Here is a 20,292-nt window from a genome sequence, read left to right as displayed (position 1 = left end):
AATATATATTTTTTCAGTTTCGGTTGCTTCAGAACTATGAACGAAGGCAGATTATTATAAAATTAAAAATAAATGTCAACATTTTAGCCTGAAGGGAATCTCACAGAAAACTGCACTTATTAATATGCATTTTTGGAAAAAAAGCTTAGTGCAAAAAAATAGTATTTTATTAAATAACTACTGTATTTGTTAAGTAACAAATTTTTCATTCAGCCGGTTTGCTGTTAGAATATTAATTTAAGTTACGCTTACAGTGATTTGCGGTCTGGTTTAAGGTCTTAAGACTTACAGAAAATCAATTCTATCGATAATGGCCTTTCCTTGACAATATATGCGTAAATTGATTGTATAAAATGTAAAGCTTTACTAATGGGCAAAACAAACAAAACCAAAGATCCTCATCATCCAACAAGCACTCTATCAATTAGCTAAAAGAAACATAGAATTGGACAGCAGATAAGAACCATACCCTTACAGTATTTGCCTTTACCACTTCTGATGGAAGGCTTTTCATCTTAGCCACCACTCTCTTGGTAAAGTTAATCGACCTTACATTACAGCTAAACTTATATTTTAGATTATAAATTCTTGTTTGTTTGGCCTCTAACATTTCTCCTCCTGCACTTTGTTAACTCCCTTTAAAAGTATTTAACAAAACTTTATGGATTATTCTATTCATTTTAATAATTGTATAAATTATCGTTATCTTGACACTTTATCCAGTTAGCTTGTTCAGCTGCATCAAACTAATTGCACGTCTTCTCCAAATAAGTACTCTTTACGGATGAGTCAATGATCATTTAGAATGGAATCAAAACCTCTTTACTATTTGTGAATCTCTATAATCACAATTATTTTTATATATGTTATTCGTAAATTACCTGGTTATCTGTTTACATTCAATGTCACCTTCAGAATTATATGTGGCTGGTTTTATAGAAAAATGGATTTGGGACCTGCTTTCATGCAAGAGCCAATAAATTCTTCATTTCTCTAAAGAAATACAAAGTGGAGTTTCCTAGCAACACACGGAAAAGGTCAACTCTAAAATTGGTTTACTTTCAATACAAAATGCATGCCAAATAATTTTATTGATTTACCTATATTTCCCTGCATTTTATGATGACTTTTATATGATATTAAATCAATTTGCTGAACTGTACAGCTAATTAAACACTTAAAGTTGCAGTGATAGATTGTGATGCCTAATCTTTTATGTTCTAGATTGTGTAATACAATGTGATGATATTAAAGGTGCAGTTCCATCTAATCTGTGCCATAAAACATCACCAGGTAAGCGGTACATAATGACCTAGGTGGGCGATAGTAAAATTAGGATGATCATGCTCCTCGATCGGCCGCTGCACAATGGGTACGTTGCAAAGATATTTTTTTTTTTCATCAACTGGCCTATTTACACTGTGGCAATCCTCAATAGGCTGTCGTACTGCTTGTGAAACGGAAAGTGGAACAGATTTTTAGGTCATTTTTTCTATTGCCTGTCACCTAAAAAAGACATATGACATTGAAATAAGCCACTGGTGTTGCTCAGCAACAATATCCTTTTTTCATCCCTAGCTTTCCCCTTTTTTTGTTACGTTACCGCAAGCAGACCTCTCACAGTTCTTCACACCTAAACATACACTAGCTCCACAAAAAATATAATATATGGTGGATTTGGGATAATTACAACAAATTACATTTTATATATTTTTTTTTCCGTTCACAAAACTTCTGCTCGTCTTCCATTTCTATTGTCTATCGATTGTGATTATTATTCCACATTTTAGGAATGGGAAGGATTACAGGAGGGCAATTTCCCCCTGGTCTGGTCCAAAACTCTTCAAAAACGGCCAATCTAACTTGGAACGGCCCACTCACAGAGACAGAAGAACAGTGGAGTCATGTAATGGGATGTTACATGGTCCCATTATAATTGCGTGGCTACTTGCACAGGCGAGGTGAGATGAGGGTGGTGTGAGATGGTGTGGGAGCATGGAGGTGTGAGAGAGTGAGGTGTGATTGATACAGTGAGATGTTAAGGGTGTCAGTATGTTTTAGTGTAAGAGTGCGTAATTATGTTTGTTACTGGGGGTAGCAACAAAGCTGTACCTGCACCCCTTGCCACAAGGTGCCAGCTCTCCCCTGGGCATAGTCAAATATCACTCCCTTACCCAGGGAAAGAGGAAAGTTACCCAGAGACCAAGAGAAGCAGCTCATCACTGGAAGAGTACCCAGGTGATATATCCATTCATACACACCAGAAGATAAAATAACTTCCTAATTATTGTCTAAAAATCTAAAAAAAACAAAACATCTAGACTAGCTCCTAGCTGGTGCCACAAGCATCTTTAGAATCAAGGACAAATGCTCCCATAACAAGAGAAAAAACAACCATCTGGCAACCGTTACCTATGCAAAAGGTGTCTACAGATACGGGATCATCTATATCAGAATGGAGGACGAAAAATGAATGCGCATTACACAATAAAACAACTTCAATATCCAAAACAATACAAAAACATTTCACAAGAGCATCGATTATGGTGACAGAAATGAGATTAAAAGAGGATTTCCATTTCCAGTAATAATTTTTACTTAAAATAACCCAACATGCGGTAGGTGTGATATAAATAACAGAATAAAAAAGATATGTTCAACCCTGCATTCTATTCTTAGACAAAACATAATCAGTGTTTGATGCATTAAACAATATAATATAATGCTTTTTCCAATTATATCCTAGAAGGTATTTAAAATAATTTACTTCGATCTTCAGAAGTTGTTTCATTTTATTTTTTTTTACAAGTCTAAAGAACAAAATATAAAAGAATATATACAGTATGTGAACTGGCCGCACGTCTGTCCAGAAGGGAAAAAACACCAAGATTCTTGGATGTAATCACTAGAGGCTAATTGACGGTCGAGGCAAATGTGCATTAAGGTTGGAGGATACAAATTTGCAAGTTGTGTCACTTTTTCCAAATCTCATGTACAGCTCACAAGCAACTGAGGGGTTATTAAATTCCAGAGCTGCTTTTATTTTTTAATTGTAGCGGAGCTGATGCGAGTCATGTTCACTCAATGTGTGCTGGCAGTGGTGAATAGGCAAGCTGGACCTTTCATTCTATTGAAAAACTTGCCTTAAATGCCAACTTGCATTCACTCGACCTTAAGTGGATGGACCTATCTGTTTCTTCTGAGTTACTTTCTCTATTTTCCCATCTTTAGAAATACATCTTCTATACGACTATATAAAAAACGTTGTGATGTATAAGTAATTTATTGGATTTATACTGAATTATGAAGCTAGAAAATCAATCTGCCTCTCCTTTCTCCTCGACATTCTTCTTAGCTGACCTAATTAATTAACCTTTGATTAGAGTGATCTGCATCCTATAAATATTTTTTCCCTGACATATACACTGCCATATGATTGAGGTTTCATCTGTTCATACTTAAGGATGTGAGTGCTACACAAACAACGTCTATATGGCTTTCCGTTACACTAAAGTACCATTTAATGAACATGTAAAAATCTAGAAGGTATTCTCAAAGTAGGCAGTACAAACAGTTTATGTGATTCAGACATATGCTCCCATTAAATCCCAGGCTCCTCATTTTCCTTGCTTTCGATAACATAATGCTCAGAACTTAGGTCAATAATGCCTGCTTTGAATCCACTGCAGTCTGTAGATTGCACAATTCACGCTGATAGCAATGTTCAGCGGTTCAGGAATTGCTTCAATTGCATGTTTAAGCACTAAAGCAAATCTTTGGGCTTTATCTTGAGGAACAGTCTGAGAGGATATTTCGTTTGCTCTTTGAGTTACAGAACAACTTTGTTTATTGTGATAATTTAGTAAAAAAACACTCATTCTCGCACACTCCTTTACACTCTCTCCCATTTTCACTCATACACATTCTCTCACACTGTTATACATATGCTAGTGCTAACAGCAATATATATATCCTTAGTCTCATACTAAAAATGTGGCACACGGGTCTGTCCCTCCCCAGAACTGGCCAAGTAACATGCTGCACTGAAAATAAAACTGATTAAAAATAAGAGAATGCATTACTTTATATTCTCTCTCTCTTTAGCTTCGGCTTCAAGCAAACAGCAGAAATACCTGTGTCTGCAAAAGGGCGGAGCTACAGGCAAACCCTCTCCCCGGTTGGATGAATAGTGGAAAGGGTGTGCCCGGAGGCTCCGCCCTGTTGACAATGAAGGAAGACTTTGTCGAGCAGAAGAAATCTTAGGATGTGGAGAGTGTGGGTAGGAAGAGGTTAACTGTTTTCTGCAATTTGGTGATAAGAGTCTGATACACTGGGAGGTAGTATTGCTCTGTTGAGGAACATGATATATGGTAGAGGCAGGGGCGTACCTAGAGTATTTGGCACCCGGGGCGGATCCTGTAAGTGGCACCCCCCCCACCACCAAATGTAAAGACATCTACAAAATTATGTTAAGAATATTTATTGCACCAATTTGTAAACTGTATGTCAACTGTAAACAAGAAATCTGAAAAAATAAATTAATAACTTATAAGTAAAATAAATACGTTTAAATAACATTTACTGAACATATAATAGTGCTTTCTTTAATAACCCTCCCAAAAAAACAGCGTCCACATTGCCCACATAGAACCTGACCAGCACCCAAATTACACACACATAGGACATGCCATCTTTGCCCCCAAACAGCCCAGCATGAGTCAGCATTGTTCCCAAACAGCCGAGTGTACGCCATCTTTGTCCCATGAACACGCTACCTGTGCCATCTTTGTCCCATAAACACCCTGCCTGTGCCATTTTTGTCCCATAAACACCCTGCTTATACCATCTTTGCCTTTTTGACAAATCAACAATACACCTATGATTAACACAAACACTTTTACAGTCACTCACTAATTCACTTTCATTCACACAATTCAGTCACACAATCATTTATTCTTTCACACAAATTATTTACACATATTCATTGATGCATTCTCACAAATTAATTAATTCTCTCACTCATTCACACAATTCATCCACACATTAATCCATTCATTTTCGCTCTCTCATTCTGACTCTTTATTTCAATATTCTTGCTACCCTCCTTTCTCCCTATCTACCCATTCTCACCCCCTTCTGCCCTATCTACCCCGTCTCACTCCCTTCTCCCTATCTACCCTCTCCCCCCTTTGAAGTTCACTTACCTTTCAGGAGTCCTGCGGTGGGGGTGCAAGGCCTCTGTCTCCCAGCTCTGCCACTGTATGGAACAGTATAGAGTGATGGGAGTTATGATGTACTTTAAAGCATAATTATATAATGAAAAAGACATTGGAAATGGTACAGCATAACACCCATCACTCTCACACATTTACCAATCCACATTTACCAATCCACACTTACCAATCCACAGATTCCACACATACCAATCCACAGATTCCACGCATACCAATCCACAGATTCCACGCATACCAATCCACACATACCAATCCACAGATTCCACACATACCAATCCACAGGTTCCACACATACCAATCCACACATACCAATCCACATTTACCAATCCACAGATTCCACGCATACCAATCCACACATACCAATCCACAGATTCCACACATACCAATCCACAGATTCCACACATACCAATCCACAGATTCCACGCATACCAATCCACAGATTCCACGCATACCAATCCACACATACCAATCCACATTTACCAATCCACAGATTCCACGCATACCAATCCACACATACCAATCCACAGATTCCACACATACCAATCCACATTTACCAATCCACACTTACCAATCCACAGATTCCACACATACCAATCCACATTTACCAATCCACACATACCAATCCACAGATTCCACACATACCAATCCAGAGATTCCACACATACCAATCCACACATACCAATCCACAGATTCCACACATACCAATCCACTCTCACTGAATGATTTCCTACCTTTCCTCTTTTCTTCTTACAGCATTAAGCTCCTTTTCTTCCTCTTCGCTCCTCTTCTTCTGTCTTCTTCGCTCCTCTTCTTCTGTCTTCTTCCGGGTCAGAGGGCACGGACGGCGGTGGGCGCGGCTTCAGTGTTGTGCGCCGGGATCTGACAACAAACCCCGGCGCATAGCAGCAGTTGCCGCGTGGATCGCGAGGGAGCGATATCGGAGGTCTTTAACAGACCTCCGGCTCCCTTGAGTGATTTTAAGCCGGTTCAAGGGAACCGGCTTAAAATCACTCAAGGGAGCCGGAGGTCTGTTAAAGACCTCCGATACCGCTCCCTTGCGAGCCTGCTCCTCCAGCGGCGGACATTACTGTCCGTCTCTGGAGGGGTGCCGGGTGCCGGCAAGTTGGCACCCCCCTGATGAGCGGCACCCGGTGCGGACCGCCCCCCCCGCCCCCCGCTAGGTACGCTACTGGGTAGAGGGCATAGGTCAAATTACACAGCTGGTGAGAAACTGGACCATAAGTGTAGACTCAGGGTCAACTTCAGGGCACAGGATGTCTGCTTTAAATAACTGAAACCCCACCCATATCATACATATTAATGATATGTAGGTTAGGCTTTTGCCTTTTATGGTAAACCCAGAGATATTACAAGTGTGCCAGCCTTTAGTAGGAGTTTACTTATTTCTTTTGTTATCAATGTATATATAGTGTGTGAAAATGTAAAGCTGGCAGATTTGCCTGCTTTTGTGCAGATCTCCCTGCAGCTGCTTGTATCCGGAATAAACTTTTATGCATTCAAAGAAGTCTGGTGGTCAGCACAACGTTTGATATCCACAACAACGCCTTGAAGATGGGCAAATGGACCCAATGCTTCTTATCTGCCATCAGTTTTATGCTTTTATGTTTAGATTGCACGCTTCCCATTATGGCTGCAAAAGTAACAGCAAAAGCCAGGATATTGAATTAGTGTGATGTCTAAAGAAGTTTCTCCACTTATACTCCAAGGTATATAAGTTTGGGCTGTGAAGTTTTGGTAAACTGGTACAGATGACTTATGACATTATAATACAGGCATACCCCGCTTTCAGGACATTCACTTTAGGGACACCCGAGAGTATGGACATAGTTATAGCACAACCAGTCCCCTGTTTACGTAGACTAGCTTCATAAGAGCGAACGCATAAGAGCATGACGCCAGCATGTCAGCTCGTCTTTCAAGCATCCTTTGTGCCTTTCGTGCTTTGTGGTCGAAATGACCCGACCATTGCGGAGCAGAACATGCATTGATAAGTAGTGCTTCACTTTAAGTACATTTTCTTTTTACATACACGCTCTGGAGCCCATTGTGTAAGTTAATGTGGGAGATACTTGTATTCTGCAGTGTTTCTTCTTTTACAGCAGCTGGCTATATTTCAAGAGCAAGGGTCCAACCATAAAAAAAGACATTTACAACCACAATATGCAAATGTCAGAGGCAAAAACATTGTTAAATCAGATACATTCTCATTCTCAAGTGTGTTGCAAAGTAAAAAAAATACAATACCAACATCCATGGATGCAAAATAAAAACCCAGAACTCTCCAGTTTCCTTATTACCTATTGTAATTATTTTTCTTATTACATTGCAGAGGTACAATTATCTCTAATACAACTCCATGGAAGTATTTTTTTTATTCTTATTAGTATTCTTTTGTTGACCTCAAGTGTCTTCATCGTTAGGGTATATTTAATTAGTATATAAATATTTTTTTATATCCAAACAGGTAAATGTAGATGTGAAGATGGAATATTGGCTGAATATTTCTGGGTATCATAGAAAGGCAACCAAGATTTAATAAAATATGACCTATGTATAGCCTAATAGTGATAAACAATAAGAACATGTAAATCAGCTGCCTGAATATTTAAAAAATACTAGTGATCTTTGAAACAAATAACACTATTTAAGGCATCTTTTCAAGCATACTCCAGCAGGCGGTGCTGCAACATTTATTACGTGTAGACTACGTTTTAGCAATGAAGCTAGTCAACGGTGCCAATAGATCTGCAACACTTACATATAACCTTTTAAATTCAAAATGTTGCTAACCCCATTAGTTCTTAAGGGGGTTAATGACTTGTTATTTTTAGACAACAATTTTACGTAAAATTAAGGATTAAATGGACCACCAGTTTTTCAGATGAGCTCCCAAGAACATCTAAGGTTCAGGTGCCCAGAAAGTTCCCAGATAACTCGATAATCTCAAAAGCTTGTTCTAAAATCTAAATGCTAGCCCAATAAAAATGTATTATCTTAAACTGTAATGCTCAAGTATTATTTTCTGGTTGAAACAGAAATGATACATTTTTTAAAGTAATTTTATTTTAACATATAACTGGCTGCCTAGAGAATGAAATTGTTAACACAAAGTTCTTTTTTGTACTCAAAAAGATTTTCCATTAACTGAGTAACAGATATTGTGCATCTGCAGATGACACTAATAATGATAAAGCAGCAAGTTTGCTAGAATAAATTTCAGCGTAATGAACCATACTTTATGAATCCTCAAACACTTTAGGCATTTTATAATTTCATGTATTTTAAAAGCAAAAGCAAATACCAACAACATTATAAGTAACTTCTACACAAAAAAAAATATGGAGGAAACAACCGAAGAAAACTCTCAGGAAGACTTCGACCAGATCTGAATAATATTGAATAATGTAATTTTTCATTAGTCACTTGTCATATAATATAAAAGCAGACACTAAAAGGTAGTTGGAAAATAAACTGACAAAGTTTCTTAAAAGTTTCTGTGTTGTTTTATGTAGATTCATTAGCACCAACACAATATTCAAATTGACAATATACAAAATTTACAAAATATTATTATTATTTTTATATAGCATCAAAAGTTTACATGTAAGTGCATCTTACAATACATATATTCAAAACTATATTTGACAGACTAAGACAAACTGATGCATTAGGTAAAAAGAGTCCTGCTCACAAGCTAAAAGTCATTAGTACAGACGAAGACAGTTTTGGGTTTGGGAGCTTACAATTTAATACGGTGACAGACCTAAGGTTTATTTCCTTGGCATACTAGAGAGTTTAATTCATGTTTTGTCTAAGTGGGAACAGCATGTTTAATACAGTGTGATTAAATGTATCACATTTCAGCCATTCTTGGCATAGTAAATGTACCGGTTTGTGATTATCCCATTGAACTCTATCCTGGCATTCACTGGGTTAACAGTGCCAACAAAGTAAATATACAATATTTTCTAATCTAAAATAAATATTGATAATGCATTAGTATATAATACATTGTGCTATACACTGCAGCACTATTACCCCACCGCTTTGTCTAGTAATACAATATGTTTAATAACACACATGATAGAACGTATACATTAGTAGGGACTATATATAAAAAGTGGTCTTCATATTGTTCCAGGTTTTGTTCATTTATGCAAAAACAAATCCTCAAAATTGCATATAAATAACATTTGCTTCATTTCATAAGGCAGTGACATTGCCACACAGTGCCCCTGGAGTATAATGTATGTGTTATATAGCAATACAAAAATGTTCTACTTTTGATGATCTTTCTGTCTCGCTGGATTCCTAGCAACAGCAAAACCGTGGGATATAAAACCCTACCGACCCTAACAACAAGTTTAATGTTCCTGCTATTCTAGTGTGAACTTTAAGAGTAAATTTTACAACAAAAAATCAGTACGATCACAGTGTCTCTACTAACGCCAAACTCTTTGGGGTTTATTTATTAAGGTGGGATTTGGAGGACAGTTACACAAATCAAGACGTTTGTGAAATCAAAAGCATTTGTCATACATAAGACAAATCATTCTATTATGAATAATTCAAAAGGAGACTAAAGAATCATTAATCATCTAATATGACCGCCATTGTTTATTTAAATGAGTTTGATAGAATAGTGGTTGCCTGCGATGAACTTCTGTCCAGGTATATACAGGATGGTCATGGGCACGTGCTAATACAATTACACATTGGGAAGACCTGTCATTTATTTAAAAAATATATATTTTTCATATATAAGAATATATATAATGCTTTCACTGAAATGTGAGCTCTAGCCTCTTTGGGTTCAGCTGATACCCTTCAGACCAGTAGTTCTTATGACAGGCTCAGTAAAGAATATGATGAGTGCGCTCTACGTGCCAGAAGATGACCTTAATGTTACTCAATCCAATTGGATCTGATGGTTAGCAAAGGTCTAGACATGAATACATAAATAAATCTGGAAATGAATATAAATGTGAAAAGTTAAAGCATGACGAATAAATGTGGACATGGCAAGTTTGTATTATTACTGTTCTAATGAGATCTGTAATATGGCTATTGATAAACCTTTGGGGTGAATTCTGTGTAAACAGTGACACATTTCAACCAAGGTCAATTACAATATTAACAGATTCCAGATCAGGATGAAGAAAAGCTGCTCTAACATTATGCAAAATAAACTATCGCTTACTTTTTTGGTATTTGAACTTAAATACAAGTCCATGCTCTAGTCTTCCCTCTTTCATGCAGTTAAATTTTTCATTAATACGTACAGGATGGTCATGAGATTAGATTCCCCCAAATGTACAATAGCAACATGATATGACCACCATCTCTGCAGAGCTGTAGAACCAATACAATCAGATGCGCCTTATGTGAAACACAAGAACAACAAGAAGAAACAATCACACCTAGAAAGAAGACAAGACCAGCTTTAAAGAAGAAGGTTGCAAGGAGTAAAACCAAACCACAAACTGAGAATCTAGTTTAACCCCTTAATGACAAAGCCCGTACATGTACGGGCTCAAAATGCATTGTTGACCGCCCATTGTCCTTAAGGTGTTAATTCTTTTAATGTTTCAAGTTGTGCAACAAAGCTCTGTCACTGAGAAGTTGTGTGTTTTTCAACATGTACACAGCAGCTCTTAATCATTACGTAGAAGAGAAAGCAGACATTTGCTTAAAGCCTCCCTTTTTAATGGGTCTTTGGGTTTTAAGCACCTATATTCAATCCATTTTTTGCTTATTCCTAGCTCCTTATTGGCCACAGCCCACCGATTTTTTTCCACCAGGAACATTGCCAATGGGCAGCTTAAGTGCACCCCTTGCTTTGCAGTCCCCAAAGAGGCTGCCCCTCTTTACTTATGGAAGTTAAGGCCCTGGGATTTTGTATGATAATGTATACCCTCCCAAGATAAAATGTGATGGAAAATATTTTTATCATGTACATGTGTTTTGTAATCCTCCTGCAATATGCTATGACAAACTGATTTAGTCTAAAGACTAGAGAGCTGCACTAAAACCTCCTTGAATATTAATAACACTCATTAAATTTGTGTATAACCGAGACAAGTCTGTGTTCTATGACTGCATATTAATCAATGACAGAACCTGATGTAATATCCAACAATAGCCAAGGGCTTCTCGTCATTAGCAAAACCTGTAGCATACAATTTATTCTCTCTTCTGGACTCACAAGCTGTTAGCTTGGTATGTTTATGTCAGAGAGACAAATTGATATGACTAGTCCATATGTCAGGTTTATAGAAGCCTGATACTCAATACCCAAATAAAAGGGGACAGTTCCTTTACATATTATGGACATTTGTGGAAACCATTAACCATTAACCTTTAGGTTTCACAGCATGTGGCAAGAATGTCAGGGTCATAATGCCAATGAGAGCAGCTGAGCATGTCAATATGTGTCTCATAAAGAAGGATATTTTATTTTGACGTTTAGTACACAAGGTCACAATAGCAACACCTGGCTTACACACACAATGAGACATCCATGCTCACACACACAATGAGACATCCATGCTCACACACACAATGAGACATCCATGCTCACACACACAATGAGACATCCATGCTCACACACACAATTACACATCCATGCATGTATGCAAACACATATACATACATCCCACCCAAATGTTAGGGTTTAGGGGACATAAAAAATCAAGTAGAAGACTAGCTCAGCCAAGAATAAACAATGCCCTATTTGCCCTATGGTAACTGCCCCCTTAGGAGGATCTCAAATTTTAGGGTATGTTGTAAAAGTGAGGAAGTAGATAGAGGTCTGAATGGAGAGATGGAAATAGGTTCCAAAAATATGAGGAGTTATATGAGGTGAAAACAGCTGGAGAGAAGGAATAAAGGAAATGAAAGGAGACAAAACTTGGCATCAATATTCCATTTTTAGCCACTGATAGGGTTAACTCGGCTATCCAGACTCAACATCAGTCACATGCCCTAACATGCCAACACTTGAAATGCAGCTGGTATTATACATGCATGCAACTATACATTTTGAAAGTTTTATATGAGGCTGTGAGAGTTAAATGATAATTAATATGGTCATGCCTTCAACATACAAAATAGAGTATAAAAATACATGTTAAAAAATCCTTTAATAAGAAAAATACTGGCCTCTCTCAACCAAGGGAGGGTAACAATCAACCTGAACAAAACTCAGGAAAAACTATTTCCCAAGAAAATCTCTAACCATGTGTAGGGGATAAAAAAACATCAAACATGGAGGGTATAGACTCCCCTATACCCCTAACCATCCATGATATGCCCACTGGAATGGGGTAAATAAAATATATTAAAATAACCTATATGAGGTATGGAGCCCATCCATGGCTCCCTCTTTCCCTATCCATGTCTATTGAGATGCAGCATTAAAAGGTAATAAATACTCTCAGGTGTAGAGTCTACCATTGACCCTCTACCCATATCCCATGGTCAGTGAAATGGGGTTTAAAGTGAAATGAAACCTTGGAGAACAAGGACCTCCCACCACCCTCCATCGACAGTCATATCTTATTACCCACCACTGATAGCACACATGGGGTAGGAGAATAAGTGGGTCGTCATTATCCACTTCCTGGTTGATATTAGATATAGTGGCATCCTGTTTTTCTAATTTAGTGTATTTTTTTACTTTTTTAATTTTACATTTATAAATGAGTGGCGGGATAGGGGACATTTCACCTTGTATTCCCCTGAGGATGTGAGGTGAAAACTGCGAGTTGGAGTTCCAACTAGCATTTACAACTTGTGAGTTAAGTTAAGTGCTCTTGTATCAAGTTCCATGTGTACAAATGGCTGCCTTGTGGTACTGATATACCAAGTAACATCTTATCTGATAATGTTATAGATTTACAAGCAGGACCAGCCTTGGGGTGTCCACTGCCCTATCTCCCTGGCACCTCCTCCAGAATGAAACATGGTTACTAATATAACAAACAACTTAACCCCTTAATGACATGTACGGGCTCAAAATGCATTGTTTTCAATGGGTTTAGGGACTGCCCATTGTCCTTAAGGGGTTAATAAATGGCAGTGCTGGCCCTCTTTCAATATATACTTATGGAACGTTGGAACCCCAGCTGCTTCAGAGACAAACCAGGCCTCTTAATCACTTTTGTACATGTCTGTCATTGAGAAACAATCTTTTCCACCTCTTTTTACAGAGAGCTTCTGTATTGTCTACTAAAGTGATTTACTAAAGTGAAAGTGATTTAAGTAGACTGTAAATAAATTTAAATACCATCCTATCAAACAGACCATTCTGCACAGTCACTTGTTCTAAATACATTCCACAATAAATGGAGCTATCATTTAATTATTGTTCTCAAAACCTAAAGTGCTTTTCTTATCTAATATAAGCACGTTTTGATGGTCCATTTACTGAACATGTCTTTGCATATTAGGGACTCATAGTACGGCGTACCAAGAAAAATGTATCAATAAACTAAAAAGCTATTAAGACTTTGTATTATTACACTTTCCTCTTATGGACTCAATATACCTAAAATGTCAAAGAATTTGATTTGTGAAGATGGAAATATTCCAACAAAGCCAGAGTAAATTACAAATCTTTTGAAATATAGTATTATTCTGTTCTATGAATCACTGGTTGAAAACTATATTATATGTTTTAAACTTGATGTTCATATGTATCTGTGTGCACACATTACATTTCAAACATGAGAAACGTAACATGTTATGCTCGTTATACCAAAAATGTGATATAACCAGTTCTGTTTGTACAAAAAATAAATAAGCATGTAACAATGTTATCATGTATGGTATTCCACATATGAAAAATTTAACCTATACATGATATTCATGCCTATATTGCTGAAGTCAGCAGGATTATGAATAGATTAAGGTGTCCATAGGTACCCTGGAGAGCATCCCTGTGTTAACCTAACATTCCTTATTCATTAAAACCCACAGCTATCAATTTTCAAGTTAAAATAAATATCACATTATAAAAAATGCATGGTATAAGAAAATCTACTAGAAAAGCGTAGATCAAAATGTCACCACTGTAAATACAGAAAGTGAATATGGCGACAAAATTAGGCAGCATCCAGCATGGTTTCTGACCCTACCAAAATGTTCATTTGAAAAGACCATCTCTGTTTAAATGCTACAGTACATCGAAAATAAACCCAGTACAATTGTTGAATAAGATGCTCACCATCTACAGTTTCAACCAACTCACAATCAACGTTGAGTTTGTACACTTTGAGGGGGAAACATAATTTATTATATTCCATTTTGTCCCAATTCCTTTTTTTGGTGTGGACCTCTGACTGCCTAATATTTTTAGTAGGAACTTTCAATGAACCGCTGCCTGACATCACTCCATATCTGCCCTATCTGCCTCTTCAGAGGCAGATCAAGTGCTGCAGTGTGCCTTTCATATCCAGCTATGGGCCATGCTTACATCATTAGGTATTGCTCAATGAAAAGACCAGATTGGACATACGATCTTACCTGCCATCATAATATTTACTAGACTTGTGCATTTGGTTTGGTACAAATGCATTTTTGTGAAATTTTTTTTTCCATTTACATTATTTCGAATAACGAACCAATGAATGTAACATTGGAAGAAATAAATTAAAAACGAATGTGCGCAATATCCAAAACCCAGAAGTGGTTTAGCTGTTTCAATACTGAAGGTGATGCTAAAGTTGATGTCTTTTCTGACAGGAGAGACTAAGCCGCTGGGGTCCAATGTGATCAGGTATCTCAGATACCGGAGGACTGATGGCTTCCTTGGACGTCTTAGGGAAACTTTACATTTTATAAAAGGATTCAGAGAAGTAGGCATATAAAACAGAAGATGACTGCTGCCTTCACTGGCTGTTGGTGGTGAGCTATGGTGTTTTGGCATGGGCTCCACTTTTTTCTTCAGACTCATGATAACTTGGTTTTCCATTCTCTAACTCCACTTGGTGCCATCTGGGTGGCTTTGAGCTCCTTTTGTGACCTTTGAAAGTTAACTGAACTGCCTGAGCCGTAACTTAATTGTTTTTTTTTTTAATTCTTAGTTCTCTGAAGATGCTTTTTGTGCCTGCTTCAAATATTTTTATATCTTTGTTAGAGTCACAGCATATGTAGCCAATTCTTCTGAAGCATCTGATCAGGACCCCATTTCTCTCATCACCATCTCCACCTCTTGAGTCTGAGAGTTTTTCTTTATTTTTCTTAATTTCTCAGCTTCATTTTTGGCAGCTTTCATCTCCAACTGCTGTTGATCAAAGAGTCTCAGTTACTCCTCCAGGCTTGAACACATCGCATATCCCCAAGCTGCTTCTGTAAAGCCTCTATGGTGTCATTTCTTGCACCATCTCTTCCCTTGAGTCAACAATATTTTTCCATTTTGTGTTTTCCCTCTGTCCTGAGTGAAGACGATCCACTTCTTTCTATAGCAATGTTGCATCAAGAGTAGGATCCATTTCATCTCCAACATCAAAGTACAATCTTCTAATTAGTTGTCGGGTGCAGACCACCAGGGTTCAACATTGTGGACATGTTTGTCTTGGAGCCCAGAGAAACCACTGTTCCTGGACAGTGTGCCTGAAGTGAATCGCTGCCACATTGCAAGTACTGTCAAAAAATTCCAGACAGATACTGCAGCAACTTTGAAGGGCATGGCTGCACGTCACTAAATCAAATCACAACACATTCATCTCAATATATCAAGAAAAATATAGGACAATAATAAACAAAGTACAAAATAATAAATAAATGATAAAACAAGGCAGAGACGCCACTCATCTTTACCTGCCCCCAGGCCAAAAAATACCACCACGCCATCCACTTTCCACTGCTCCCTATACACTTCACTCCTACTTAAGGCTGGCTGGGGCTAGCTCCAACTCTCCATGGTCACTTTGTAAACCTTGTACCAGAATTACTTTTTTATATAACTTCCAGAAAGCTTTTGCTCTTCAAAATGTTTACCTGGGTTTTTTTTTATGAATTACATGTCCTCTGCCAGTAACCCTTGGGTCACAGAAGATGAAGCTCTACGTAAAGTTCCAGTAAAGGATTCATCACTCAATTTCAAAGCAGAGCAGCACAAAAACAATCCAGCAGCTGTATTTTAGGCGCCTCGGCTCTTGGCATTTGACCAACTCTGTATTTGTTCACATTTTTCTTTACTCCAGTCCTATCTCTTAGAGTAGAGGTGTCAACAAGGATAGCATACCAAGTTCTGAGGATGATACAAAACAAAATATTGTGGTGCCCAAGAGCAGACATCCACTCCATAGCCTCTCCTATGATGCGTCCCGCTTGGGAGAACCTCAAGTTTAAGCTCTCTTGTCTCGTAAGAGAGGAAACATCTCCATCAACATAGAAGTCTGATGCTGCCATGTGGACAGTCAAGAACGAAAACGTGAGGCAAATTTCTCTCACAAGGGAACCACAAAACCCCATACATACATTTTGACCTTCATGGGCTCATCAGTGGGGTTCGGCTGGTATTCCTCAACGCACAAGAGATAAAGGAGGGCAGGATTAAACTAATATGTTGATGGAGATTTTTCCTCTGTAATGGCACAAGAGAACTAAAACTTGACATGCTTCCAAGTGGGACGCACCGTAGGGCAGGCTGAGAAGCGGCTGTCCGCTCTTGGTGAGCATCTCAGATTTATTTTGTACAGTGTTAAATGTTTGATAAGGAGTGAATCAGATAAAAATAACACGTTCCCTCTGGAAGATGCGTGGCTGTTGGATGCCCTTGTCTTCGGGTATATTTGTGGTTGTATTTGGTACATGATGGCGATAAAAAAAAAACCAAACTATATAAACCCAACTTAAACCAAGGGCCGAGAATATTTTTGATGTGAATTATTCAATTGCCTAGTGCATATATCTGACACAGGTGGATATGCCTGTGAACATTTGCCAAGACTGCAATGTTTTATCAAAGCTCTCTGTGCTTTTTACTAGGACTTCAATACAATTGTCAATAATGATTCTATTCACTAGAATCACTAGAACAAAAATCTAAGTAAATAAAACTGTAAAGAAGGTTATGCAGCTTTACCATTGTTGACAGAAAAAGTAAGATAAAGATATTTTTGTTAAAAAAGCTGTGTGCTTCGATGCTAAATGGAAAAAAATATAAAAATGTTTAGTATTTTTTAGAATTTTTAGAATTTTAGAATTTTTTAGAATTTGGAAAATGTAATGTGAAATAATTAAAACCTGATGCCCTTATTTTCTCCACCTTACACATAAACATAGAATTGAACAGGAGATAAGAATCATTCAGCCCATCTAGTCTGCCATCTAGTCTACCCATTTTTCCTGATGTAAAGACTCAGATCCTAATCAGCCCTTGGTCTTGTCTTAGATGCAGGATAGCATTATGCCTATCTTATGCATGTTAAAATCTCCTCACTGCTTTAGCCTCTACCACTTCTGATGGGAGGCGGTTCCATTTATCTACTACCCTTTCAGTAAAGTAAAACTTTCCTTACATCTAAACCTCTGACCCTTTATTTTTAGTTATATGTTTCTTTCACAACAGTGCACTTTTAATATTCAAAGGGTTAAAAATGCACATTACCAGACTGGCTTGATGTCTTATGGAGCCTTGCAGAATTTTGAGATAATATGTAAGCCCTGAGCAAGGAAGCTACTGCAGATAAGAGCTATAAGACCCATCCAGTCTGACCATTTACTAAGATCTTACACCCTTGTTGGTCCTTGGCCATGTTTTATGTTCAGAAAGCCTTGTGCCTATCTCATACATGCTCAAAGTATCTCAGACTTTCCATTTAACCTTTTAAGTGCCAGCCTGGAGCAAACAATCCAGACTGCCTTTCTTTATTTACAAATGTATCTAGAAATAAGTTGTTTTGGTAAATGTAACAAGCACTTCCATTTCTCTCCTTCTTGTAACAATGTTGCAAATAGCCACAGATGGATAAATGAGAAACGTGTGGAGGTGAAGTATCTGTATGAATCTTGTGTTTGACCTTTACAGTAACAGACACTAGTGAAAAGGGTTAATCAGAAGCAGTTTGCTTTGTGTACACATCATCATGTAAGAGATGTGTAGCAGTGACCTCTGGTACACCCAGCTCTGCTGTGGCTCCCATGCTAGTCTCGCCTCCTGCTGTCAGTACTAGCATAGAGTGCTGAGAGTGGGGCTGGATCACCAGATTGGACCTGTGCAAACCAGTGTGTTACAATCCCAATTAGCCACAAGGATATTGAAGTATGATAAGAGGGATAAAATGGCAAATAGACATATCCCCGCTGCACGTTTACACTGTACCATTTGCGTAAATGCAGTAGATTGTAAGCTCTGTGGGGTAGGACCTATTTCTGGTACTTGTATAGGCGCATCACTATTTGTATTGAACTTATGTCTTACTTTTTTTATCTATAAAACAAAAGCAGATATGAGACGATGGATACAGACAGAAAAATAGATCGATTCCTATAATGTATTGAATGGGTCTCTCTGGCAGAGCTTGGATGTATGACATAGTGTTAAGAGCAGAGTATCTGGAAATACAGCATGACTCTCTGCTGCTGCTGCAGAACCTCTTGGGATATATATCACCAGTAATAAAGTCACCCAACTCATCCTCCTATACTGCAGCCAGACTCTCAGCCCCCACAAGTGGCCATGGCTGAATGACCTTCTGGATTTGCCATTCCTGCCAGAATATGCAGATCAATGATAAGGGGTAATGACTCTGATGGATGGGCCAGTAGGTCTAATCGCCTCCCCAGTCCCCAAGCAGCCAACCTGCCTCCGGATCGTGTGTTCTGGCTATGCCATTGCTTACCTCTCAAATAAAAGCCGGATCATGAAGATACAGAAAGCCAGGGGGATGGTTAGGTACAGATCCTCAGCTTGGGGAAAAGTAGCTTCCTCTGTGTTCTTCAGATCCGCCCAGGTTACATTGTGTGGCAACCAAAATCTCTCATTCCAAAACCAGACTAGGATACCTGCCATCTTGGCTACTTAGTTTCTAGATGTGGGTTTTTCTCTTCTTTTCAACCTGGGGCTGTGCTGCTGGCAGCTGTGGGGTAAGGATGCTGCTTTCAGGATGATTAGTAGGTGGCTGGACCATTTACTGATCAGTTCTAGCTCTGCCTCCTTTTTATTCCTCTTTCACATCATTCTGGAGGAGGAGACTGCACACACACAGGAGCATCTGCAGCTGCACACCCTCCATTCACTTGTAAGCATGCCTATGATTGGACTGTCTTGGGTACTGGGGACCTGTCCTCTATTCGGGAATGTCTCATGTATTTCTTCCCAGTAGTGAATGGATGCTGCACAGGGTCTGGCTGGAGCTGCAGCATCCAGGAGGGATGGACTAAACTGTCTCCTGGTGGCTTCTGCTGAATTGCTAATCCCTTCAATCTCAGCCAGACTCTGTGTGACTAAGGGTGATGGGGGTTGCAATCCATAAACAGAGGATACTCAGACAATGAAAACAATAAAATAATAATAATGCATTATAGTAATATTAATAATCATAATAATTCATTGTAGTAGTAATAAAAGTCTAATAAAAGTCTGCAAAGCAGCACTATTTTTAAATTATCACTGTATAAGAAGAAATTTACAACTGGTTGTGGGGGAGGGTGAGCCTGGATATTTTACATGTATTCCATCAAAGAGGCAATCTATAACTGACGCATAATTATAGATTTATGGCACATAATAGAATTACCAGCTTTCAACAGGGATAGTACTAGGGTTCAAGTCTGGATTTCTCCCTAGGTGAACTATATCTCAAGAGCCATCCTCCTACATGGGTTCATGGTGGGTTCCCATACTAGATGGCACATGTATGGTTGGTTGGTTCATAGTGTACTTAACCCAACCATCACTACAAGTAGAATTATCTTAATTGAAGGCAGATGTTACAACTAGAATTCATTTACCCAAAATAATAAAAAAAAATGGAACCATGGATATTTATAGCACAAGTCACAAAAGGATTTGGGAATTGGATTTAAT

The 20,292-nt window shown here is 38.2% G+C and overlaps 1 protein-coding gene across 2 annotated transcripts in view; it reads right to left on the bottom strand.

Moving 5' to 3' along the window:
• The window catches only part of LOC149285926 (ceramide synthase 6-like), a 56,421-nt gene extending 37,146 nt beyond the window's left edge, over positions 1-19,275 (bottom strand). For both annotated transcript variants that reach the window (XM_089494701.1, XM_089494702.1), the window contains exon 1: positions 19,106-19,275. In XM_089494701.1, the coding sequence (XP_089350827.1) occupies positions 19,106-19,275 (170 nt within the window). The remainder of the gene's footprint in view (positions 1-19,105) is intronic.
• Positions 19,276-20,292: the final 1,017 nt, after the last annotated feature.

Source organism: Sceloporus occidentalis, unplaced genomic scaffold, assembly GCF_023333645.1.
Source record: "Sceloporus occidentalis isolate IW3139 unplaced genomic scaffold, rSceOcc1.0.p SCAF_74, whole genome shotgun sequence".
Lineage (NCBI taxonomy): Eukaryota > Metazoa > Chordata > Lepidosauria > Squamata > Phrynosomatidae > Sceloporus > Sceloporus occidentalis.
This window is presented reverse-complemented; position numbering and strand designations above follow the sequence as displayed.